The sequence below is a fragment of the Cadophora gregata genome, assembly GCF_030347475.1.
Source record: "Cadophora gregata isolate MNR1 chromosome Unknown scaffold_20, whole genome shotgun sequence".
Lineage (NCBI taxonomy): Eukaryota > Fungi > Ascomycota > Leotiomycetes > Helotiales > Ploettnerulaceae > Cadophora > Cadophora gregata.
The window spans coordinates 123884-133923 of NW_026695943.1; the positions used below are offsets into that span (position 1 = coordinate 123884).

General features: G+C 48.3%; 3 protein-coding genes across 3 annotated transcripts; all 3 read right to left on the reverse strand.

Moving 5' to 3' along the window:
- Positions 1 to 930: 930 nt before the first annotated feature.
- ONS95_008498 (uncharacterized protein) lies at positions 931 to 2524 on the reverse strand. Its single transcript, XM_058502053.1, has 2 exons — positions 2125 to 2524; positions 931 to 2023 (listed from the first exon to the last, which is right to left on the reverse strand). The coding sequence occupies exons 1-2, from the start codon at positions 2379 to 2381 to the stop codon at positions 1117 to 1119; spliced, it is 1164 nt and encodes a 387-aa protein (XP_058349223.1). The 5' UTR covers positions 2382 to 2524; the 3' UTR covers positions 931 to 1116.
- Positions 2525 to 3496: 972 nt separating this feature from the next.
- On the reverse strand, positions 3497 to 6246 carry ONS95_008499 (uncharacterized protein). The gene is made up of 2 exons (XM_058502054.1): positions 4880 to 6246; positions 3497 to 4830 (listed from the first exon to the last, which is right to left on the reverse strand). Exons 1-2 carry the CDS (start codon positions 5342 to 5344, stop codon positions 3670 to 3672), a joined length of 1626 nt encoding a protein of 541 aa, XP_058349224.1. The 5' UTR covers positions 5345 to 6246; the 3' UTR covers positions 3497 to 3669.
- A 1707-nt stretch (positions 6247 to 7953) lies between these two features.
- Positions 7954 to 9015, reverse strand: ONS95_008500 (uncharacterized protein; the record flags this gene model as incomplete). Its single annotated transcript, XM_058502055.1, has 1 exon — positions 7954 to 9015. The coding sequence occupies one exon, from the start codon at positions 9013 to 9015 to the stop codon at positions 7954 to 7956; it is 1062 nt and encodes a 353-aa protein (XP_058349225.1).
- Between the last annotated feature and the right edge of the window lie 1025 nt (positions 9016 to 10040).

A 10040-nucleotide genomic window follows, 5' to 3' on the forward strand; every position in this document is an offset into this window, starting at 1 on the left:
AGCGGTTGGCAACGCCCACCCTCTTCCAGGCATAGGTACTGGGCTGATCCTGGCACTCTCGATATACCATGTCAATATCTTTGAAATCTGCTCCGCCTTCAGATAGTCAGAGAGGATCTTCACCTCTGCGGGGAGTTGCTCTCATTTGCTTGCAACAGAGGGGTGGCAACTGGCGATTGTATTTAGACCTGATGTCTCAACCGCGACGTGTGTCTTGAATGTATCCTGACGGGCTTTTTGTCAAAGATTCCGACTCATTGAAATCTCCTAGGTCAATGGCCGGCGAGAAACGGCAGCCCCCAAAAATAGATGACTCGGCTCCGTGACAGGTTTCCTGGATACCGAAATCTCTGTGCGGTCTAGCCCCTGAAAATTGAGGTAAATTCATCGCGCAAAGACAAACAAGCTTATCGTTCATCCGTGAAGAACATTTTCCGGTGGATAATGCGTCGTAGCACCGCTATACACCATTCCTGAAGATTTCGCTCGATGATGTGTGGCCAAGAAGGAGCGATTGGTAAAAATGAGGCGTTGAGTCTCAGCGACCTGTGCCGCTGGATTTTACCTTAGCGAATGCTAGGGCGTCTGATGATATGCCCCCACTTAAATTTAAACGACCATAAACAAAATGTTCAAATGGTTGGAATATTCTAGTTGCACTTCACATTACTAGGGAATTGTCTTCTCTGCAGGAGCACATCAATTTTAAATTGCATCTTAATCATGCTTTCCACTGCACCACTAGGCGAGGAATTTCCCATTTCACTACTTCGGACAAGTATCACACGCAATTGTGATGACAGCCTTGCCAGGTCCCAAATACTCTTTACTCAGCATTCTTCGACTTCGAACATTGCCCCCAGCAAGTACTATGCTGCATAGGAGGATGAAAGAAGAAATCACATTCTGTGAGAATTGAAAAGTGAAAAATGGAATGAGAATTCTGGATTGTTCACCACTTGGAGGTTTTCCGTACGCCGGCACTTTGAATACTGGCAGTAGAATATGACATTCTGACATGGAAGTAAACCAAGGCATAGCTCCTCCTTCGCGACACTGTATTGTATATGCATTCATAGCTGCATCATAAGGCCCTCCAATCCATAAGTCGAAGTTCTACTCGTATTTCAATGTATCAAGCCCCAAAAACCTCTCCACCTGCGCAGTAATATCATAAAACGGAAACTCCCTCCTACTCCCCGCCAACGTCCCAGGCACAATCGGATCCGCAAACGTCGTCACAACCATATACACCGAACTCCCCACTTGCACTGCGGCCGTCGAAAATATATCATCCGTCACATACTGATTCTTCGGCACCGTCCCAAGACACTCCGCCGCATTCCACTTCCCGTCTTTACTCCTCAACACCGTGATTCCTACTCCATCTTCAGCAACCAGTAAGACAGTACCGCCGTATTTAGGAGGCAGGTAGATGGCATCGCTAAAAGAGATATTGTAGGCTGGGGTGAGGGGCACGACTGTGGGAATGCCAGTGGGGAGACGCATGTTGAAATTTAGGAGACGACCGCCATTGTTGTCGTTTGAGATAAGAGTCCAGTCCTTTGAGGCGAGGCCGCTGAGACCGGTGCGGGTTGTATCAATTGGTTGAGAAACATACCAAGGCTTGACTTTCGGGTCTCTCTTCCCCCTCTTCTTATCCACGCGTAAAATACTTCCGGGGAATGTACCCACTACATAAACTCTTCCATCAGGATCTTGCTCAACGTCTTGGAACCCGCCGTACTTCCCGTGTGTGGTGTCCGTTAGGTTGATCTTGTAGATGAGTTCTTTTGTTGAGGGGTCTAAGAGCAGGATAAGGTTTGTGCCGGATACGTCTGGTGGCGTGGTTGAGAAAGCAGCTGCGGCGTCGACGACTATGGAGAGGAGGCCGGTGCGTTTGTCGATCCCGACGCCGCCGACGTGGTACTCTGGGTTGTGTGAGATGCCGGGGAACTCGATGATGTCGACGATTTTGTTTTTGTAGGGGTCGTAGACGCCAACGGATGAGTTGAAGAGGTTTCTACACAGCGTTAGTCATTGACTCGTACCTTTGAATAATGAGAGAGGACAGTATAGGAGAAGATCCAGGGCTGATTGAATGTCTGAGTGAGAGGAACATACCCAGTGTAGAGTAGACACGAGTCAAAGTCAAAGTCTGCATTCTCAGGATACAGTTGATATTGATCAATCGTGAAAGTTCCCCCAAAAGGTGGGCACGATCCCATCCCAGGATGGCTTCCATGTCCACGATTAGGTAGAGCAATGGCCCGCGAGAAAGCAGCAGCAGCCAGAATGATATATTCACCAAACATGATCATTGACGTTGACAAGACGAGGTCAACAGAGACAATGAACCAGCGACGAAGCTTAAGTGACATCCGACGAACCAAAGGTCCAATCTTTAAGACGGAAGAGACGTCATCTTATATCTCCCTCTCTCTCTTTCCACTACTGCCCCTAAGTCTTGAGTGTGATGCAATATTAATTTACCCCTCAGTACCGACCAGATTTAAGCTTTCCTGGTGAGATAAGCTTGTACCTTATTGACGAACCGGGTAAAGCCTGCATGCATACTGTATGGCACGGCCCCCATGCTCCCGAGCCCCAGCCCCAGATCCAGTAGAAAATGATGTGGGCGGAAGCGAGTGGATAAATCTGCATCTCGGACCCCAACAACTGAACATGGTAAAATCGAGGTTAATCATCAATAAACTAACACTTCGCTTGGGATGAGATTCGAGATTCAGGAACCGTGTGATGGTGTTGTGGGAGCCGTTTACTACTTATGCGAACCGTGCAACTAGCAACTGCCGGATGGTTGGTTCAAGGTTGTATCGAATAGAAATGCCATTGTCCAATCACATGCTCGGTTATCCTATGGCTTGAGATCTCGGAGATATAATCCCGATAGCTTCATTTGAAATGTCTTCTCTAACTGATACAGCAAAGTGGAAATAACTGTCTTACACTAGAAGGATTTCGATTACTAAATTTTGTTTCTAGAATAAGTAAGCGGGTAGAGTGCTCGGGATTTTCCCATTTTTCTTGTGCAAGGGGGATCCTCAGTGGAGACTTTACAGAACTGGGAATCGAGAATGAAAGAGCAGTGTATGCAGGTACGTACTTCGAGGGTACCTAGGCAAGACCTGTGTAATACCGCGTGTCAGTCATCTGCCTGTATCTTGTGTCCATAGCACGTGGAACAGTTGTCACGTTTCCGATGCCCTGGTTCCTTGTCGATTATTGTAACATGCATTAGATACTATGAGGTCATTTGTGACCAGTAAAATGAGCGATGAGATCTAGTTCTCATCTCTTTGCTTTCCAAAACTCAATGACCGGTATCCAGCGTTCGAAAATCAAAAGATTCCAGCTTTGCTGAGTTTGCCCTTCAAGCGAGAAGGGAACGGGTCACTGCAACATGCGAAGCCATTGAGCTATCCGACTTTCAGCATTTGTACCTCCACGAGGAGGAATGACAAAAGATAGATGACAGGCAAACTACTTGATACACAGGAAGTGGAAAACAGGTAAGTGAAAGTGATTGTGTTGTAGAGCCACGTAATAGCTCTTGATTTCAATCTCAAACTAAGATTCCACATCCAACTTAAGTTACTATATTGTTCAATTTATTCTAAACATCACCCGGTATCCTCTCTCCCACCCCTAACGATGCGTAACCTTCCTCTCATACCACCTCGCCGGCGGATAAACCAACAACGTAATCGCCCCGGACATATAGATCCCCACATCCCCACCATACGTCCCAAACTTCAGCGCCACCGGCCCAACATACCACGTCTGCGACATCCCGGGCACACCACCTCCCAGATACCCCGCCAGCAGTGCCATCACAGCCGCAAGACCCCATGGCAGCTTTTCTGGCACGTCCCAGACATTCAGATCATACCCTTCGGTCTTCCGGAAATATTTGTCTTCGATAAGCAGGATGAATGTGAATGATATAGTCCAATATCCGAGAAGCGAGACGAAATTACTGACGATTATGGAGAGGTGTTCTCGGCCAGCGATGGCGAGGACGGCGATTACGAGGGCGTTGAGGAAGGACCAGATGAAGCGAGGGATGGCGTGGAAGTAATGGCCTAGAAGTTGGAGTGACAGGCCCGAAGAATAATTGATCGCGATGTTGTTCCCCAGGACAGAGAAAACCAGGAGAACAAGGCAGAATTTCGAGAATCCCATTGGATGGTAGGATTCCCTCAGAAGTCCACCCAAGCCATGGTCTTCATATGCTTCCGCCAGAATGGGATTCGCAGCCCCGTTGGTGATTGCTGCGTTGCCTAGACAGGATCCAACTGCAGTTGCGAAGACGGTGGGGATCGTAATCCCGAAAAGAGTCAGGAAGAAGATCTTCCAGGACTTGGTGGTAGCGGGATAATTACAGTAATAATCCGAAGCCATTGAACACCATCCCGAGGAAGACGAAAAGCAAATCGCCATGAAAGACAAAAACGATCCCGCGATCGATAGACTCGTCCCTTCAGATGGCAGGCTTCGATCGACTTTATCGCCTACTTCGCCCATCAGGATGATAAGCAGGATGAATGTCATGATCCAGGAGTATTTCTCGAAGGTGTGGATGAGCGCAAATCCGAAGATCGAGATCACATAGGAGATAACGGCGATTATTATACAGCCTACGGCGAGCGGCATGTTGTAGTTGGAGACTGCGGCGAGGATTTGTCCGACCACCACAACATTGACGACTGCGAAGCCACCGCCGATGACAACGTTGAGGACAGAGCAGAGTTTGGCACCGTAGAAGCCGAAGGAGTATCGAGAAGCTGCGATTTGACGGAGACCGAGCTGTTGGATGTTAGACTGTATTGCTTCTGGAGATACGATGGAGGCTTACCTTTGGACCGAGAGTTCCAGTAAATGAAGTACAAAGGGCACCAAGAACTGTTCCAACAACCACAGCGGCAATGGATTGATCCAGAGATAGCCCGAATTCTGGACCAAGCATGCCCAGAGGAACAGTTCCAACATGGCATGTCATAGACCACCAGAGGAGGAAGACATTGAGTATTGACGGCGGCTTCTTGTCTTCCTCGTGGATTCGATCGATACCCTGGGTCTCAATACCCATTTTCTCGTCAAGCCATTCTTCTCCACGACGCATAGAGCGTAGGAAACCTTTCTTCTGTTGAAGTTCTCGAGCCACGATTATATCTTGCGACTCGGTCTCGACATCGTGAGAAGCACCTCGCCCGCCTTTGAACTCCTTATCTGATCCGGACTCCAGGTCATGGCCATGAAGATGCTTGACATCGCGAGTGTGCCGCACGTCAGCTTGATCGCCGTGAACAAAGTCAGACATGCTGAAGTCAACTTCTCAGTAGCTGAAAATTAATGGGGTTGAAAAAGCCGCTCCAACAATGCAGTAGGAGACAGCTGCCCCCCTCCCTATGTACTCTCTCCCACGCCCACCCCATGCCCTTCCATCTTCCAGAAACAGGACCAACTCCCTTCCACGAACGAATCATCTCCTCGCACAGCAAGATCAGCCGGGTCGTCGTGCGACCAGATAACGATGTTCTGTGTCCCTCTCGCACGCGCACACACACAACGAGGGGCCCGCCACCACGTCAAAAAAGATAACGGATGTACAGCTAGACTTGATCTGGCAGGTCGAGGGTCTTTGAGCGGCGAATTGAGTTTGGCTAGATGTCAAAGGGGGTCAAGATTGTGGGGTTCTGACACGGAGTTGCCGCCCCTCTTTTGATAGCGGCGAGCGCCGAGGACCTGTCGATTTTATGGTCGTAGTGCATGGCGGTTTCAAGCTTCCTTGGAAATTTGCTAAAACCAATGAGTTGAGATTGTAGAAGGGGACAATCGTAATATTCAGGCTTCGCCTTCGTAAGCTGATTCTGGAAACTCATCACGACCTGAATATCTGATCTCCAAAACAACATACTATGAAGCCAAAGAATGAACCTTTGTAACTCCACGTTAAATCAAGCCCCTATCATCTCACCCCTCTCAAATCCTCACAATAATCTTCGGAGATTTCAGTCTCGCAGATTCACCTACTACTCGCATGCCGTACATAAGCCACGCAATCGCCAAGGCCAGTCAAGCTCATCCTGCTGATAAGCACAAAGCTTAACCCACCTGCCAAGATAAACACACCAACGAATGGCATGCAGCCACCACTGGGTACGAATATGGTGTCGGGACGTCGTGGCCCGGAATTGTCGGTAGCACGCAGTTGAGCTGTCAGATCACTGCATAGGTTGATCTCAGGGGTGGGACACAAAAGACGTTTTGTGCGTTGTGTTCATGCGATTTTTCGTGGGGCGTTGCCACTCGAAGAGATTTTAGACTGCTGGGGTGCCTGCTACGGGCAGCGGCAGGACTGGGTAGGACATCACGTGGGTTTGTAAGGATATCTGCGTCCTTTGGAATTCAAATGTGCTGCAACTAACTTAATTGACATGTTTTGGTTTGGAGGAGTGTTTGAAGTTCAGATTGAGGACAAGCTGCAATATGCAAATACCGACGAAAAGAGAAGAGTAATGGCAGGATTCCAACGGAGCGAAAGCACCATTCCATTTCCAGCACAGCACACGGCAAAACAAACAGAAAATCGAATCATGACGCAACGTCTTACCATAGAGCCATATACCTGTATGACAATTGACCATGTAGGAGATTCAATTTGGGTATAATAAAGGTAGGTGACAGTACCCAGGGTCAGAGACTGAAATTGGAACACTCGTACTTCTTGTAGCGCTGCAAAGCCCATGTGAGACTATTTCAATCGTGGTTGAGCGTATCAGAGGACTCCGAAAGTCTTGTGGTATTGATTCAGTCGACGAATTAGATACAAATTCAGCGCATTTGGCTTTGATGATGAAAATCACTACAGGAGTATTGACAAGCGAAATTCCAAGGAATCGGCGGGAAGGAGAATTATGATTTAGTTCGGGGTCGTCCTTGAGATTTTTGATTTCCATACCTATTGACTTCCCGGAATATTTAGTGAGCATGCAATTTAGGGCAATTTGAATCGATTCACATTGGCTCAATCACGTGGTTCTCATGTCTTCTGACAGGACCGATGTGTTTGAAGTGGTCCGGACCAAGCACTCTCAATGTGGGTCTTGTATTTCTTCCGAGACTTTACTAGAACGTTTTGATCTTTATCGCAGAAAGCCTTTGGGACAAATCATACACACTCCGCCGGCCTTGATGAAGCCTCTCCGATCTTGTGACAAGAAATTAAAAGGCCATAGGGGGTTCCTCGGCAATAGGACGAAGAAGTTTCGGCACCGCTTTAGGCCAGGTGCGACCTAGTTCAAGTAAGTACCCTTCCAGCGATTGTGCCATGGGTAACAGTGTATCCAATCCATATACTGAAGGCAGTGCAGCCCAATCGAAACACATTTAAGTGCCCAATATGCTGGGTCTCGAAGTCCAGGCACATGCATCACTATCCAAAGACCGAGACAACCTCTCCGGCATTGAATGCAGAAGTCTCCCTACGCTGGAATCAATAACTCTGTTGTGGTTGTTATCACGGTACATTGGCCTCATCTCGTGGGTACATATGCATGGCAATCTCACCGAGGTCTCGCGTACTTCCGGAATGCATGCCATAAACACTCGCTTGTGCCAAGCGAAGTAAACATCATCCCATCCAATAGGATTTGCGCCGCGTTCTACGCCGGTAACATTGCATTTGTATTTAGGCTCTCTGATTTCAGGAGTACGCGAAGTGGAAGAATTCTTATCTTGTGCCGTTTTGAGTGGCTGTGCTTTATTCTAGAAGAGAACTTAGGATTCTCATGAACGCTTAAAATCTTAGGAATTTTCTGAATTGCGTCTTGAAAGCCCCCTCTAGGTATCCCAAGTATTCGCGAGTGACCAGTGAATCTATTCAGCCCATCCACTTTCGACCTTCTACATCTAAATCCAACGCATGCTTCATCCATTCTTCACTCTCGGCCCCCAATATCCACATAATCTATACCCCAGCATTTTGCCTGCGGCACTGGCTAATCCAGCCGATAACATCCAAGTAAAAAGCTCAACCACTGTCACCAACATGATAGAAGTAAATATCAATCCGCCGCCAGAGTAGTATAGTCCCCAGCAGAACTGTGCCACCCAATGCTGCTCTCCACCCTGGATATTGTTCGATACCTGGGGCGTCCCGTTCTCACCATGCTTGCTCTCTCCGTCTGAACCACCCAGAGGTCCACCTGTCGATACAGCGCTATACCCATTTCTGACATTCTGCGCCTCTTCGTCTCCAGACACCACCACAGTGGACTTGCCCGAACCCGCTTCTCCATTCTGCGGAACTCCATTCTTTTCCAGCTTCGCAGTATTGTTCCTAGCACTCCGTTCTCGGTATCTTCCAATCGCGACTTCAACCGTAGCTGGAGCTAGGCCAACAATAAACCAAAGGACAACGAATGCAGGGACAGGACATCCCAACGACGACCGCTTCGAGTACACTTCCATCACAGCCAAAAGTCCATACGACACCAACAAAAACACCACAAGAAAGAAAAGTATCGCCGCCGAAATAACCGGATGAAACGACCTCCCTGCATGAAACCTCGATCGATCCTCCGGAATAACAGGATTCAACCCCAACCCCCTAACCACAATCTCCACCGCCCAATTCCTCTGACTCGAAATCATAACGAGCCTCTGTTCCGGCCAAGCAATATCCTTCAATATCAGAGGAATCAGCGCCATCACGATAGAAATCGCGCCATATTGCTGTTTGCGGGTCTCAGCTACTAGGCCAAAAATGCAGTCTGCGTACCACCAGCATGCCATGTTGTTTACGAAGTTTGGATCGTCGCCGCCAGGCCCGCTGGTTACGTTTGTCCAGGCTTTGAACCATGGCGAGAATGGCTTTGTGGGGTTCCAGCTGGGGAGGTCGCAGTATTCGTCGGAGCTGAGGGCGAGCATTGGGGTGAGGAGACATGTTGACAGGAGAAGGATGCTGAGTCGTGAAGATGAGGAAGTCATTTTTTGTGGCTGTGATTTCAAGATGCACAGCCAGGCGAGCAATTCGAAAGGGAGATTTTGAACGTGAAAGCGAACGTGACCAGAAGTAAAAAACTTCAAAACTCAATGGGGAAAAGCAGATATATAACTCTCCAAACAGCCCCCCAAAACACCTTGTTGCAGCCCCTCTCAGCGTTACAACTTATTACCAGGATCACGACGATCCTTCATCTCCAGTGTGCCAGCGCCGCCGAGCTGCACACCCGATTTGGACAGCCGCTCCACTCGGACCACCACATGGGTAGGGCTGACATGCATGCAGACAGGATTTGACCCTCAAGTTTCATTTCTTGGCTACACGCTGCGGCTGCTGTGCCATAAATAAAGCTGTTTTATGATGTGGTGGAAAATGGGACGGTCCGCCGAAAAATTGGAGACTGGTGGTGTTGTGGCCGCTTGGCGTTGGATTTAGGTGCTCCACTACTTGGGCCGAAGTTGTACCAGCAACAGCAGTGATGGGTTCTGCTGACGTGAGATTGTTGATGGGCCTGAGTTTGCCATGGATGTGATTTCCACTTACTTATTTATGCTGTTCAAGGATTGATTATATTGTGGAGGTAGAAACTGTTTCTGCTTGTCATGCTGGGCTGGCTCTTTCTTACCTCATTAAATTCACCTCCCCTGAACTGACCTAAGGCGGAACGAACGTCAATGAAGTTGGTGCAAGATGATACAGTGCGGTGCAGTAACTCAAGCTAGAACACACTTTACATCAAATCACATAAAATGCACGACATCAATCCCGAGAAAGTATTGTTATTACTTTATAAAATAGCTTCAGCCCTTCGCCTCAGCATCTCAATCAACCGCCTGGCCAAAGGGCTCAAACGATGAGAGTATTATCATGAACTATATACAAAGAAAATAAACGTGACGACACATTACATTACTCGTCACACGGTTCTTCTGAACCAAAAAATGCACGCCCGCCCCGTGTACGCCGACGCAGGAACAATGCAATGCCTTTTTCTACCAAGAAGCGACGC

What these genes read in the sequence shown, in the direction of transcription:
- ONS95_008498 (XM_058502053.1), bottom strand. Translation starts at nt 2,381, where the DNA reads ATGTCACTTAAGCTTCGTCGCTGGTTCATTGTCTCTGTTGACCTCGTC. An exon ending in TCGTGTCTACTCTACACTGG is followed by an intron (nt 2,024 to 2,124) that starts GTATGTTCCTCT and finishes AACGCTGTGTAG; the next exon opens with AAACCTCTTCAACTCATCCG.
- ONS95_008499 (XM_058502054.1), bottom strand. Translation starts at nt 5,344, where the DNA reads ATGTCTGACTTTGTTCACGGCGATCAAGCTGACGTGCGGCACACTCGC. An exon ending in CTGGAACTCTCGGTCCAAAG is followed by an intron (nt 4,831 to 4,879) that starts GTAAGCCTCCAT and finishes AACATCCAACAG; the next exon opens with CTCGGTCTCCGTCAAATCGC.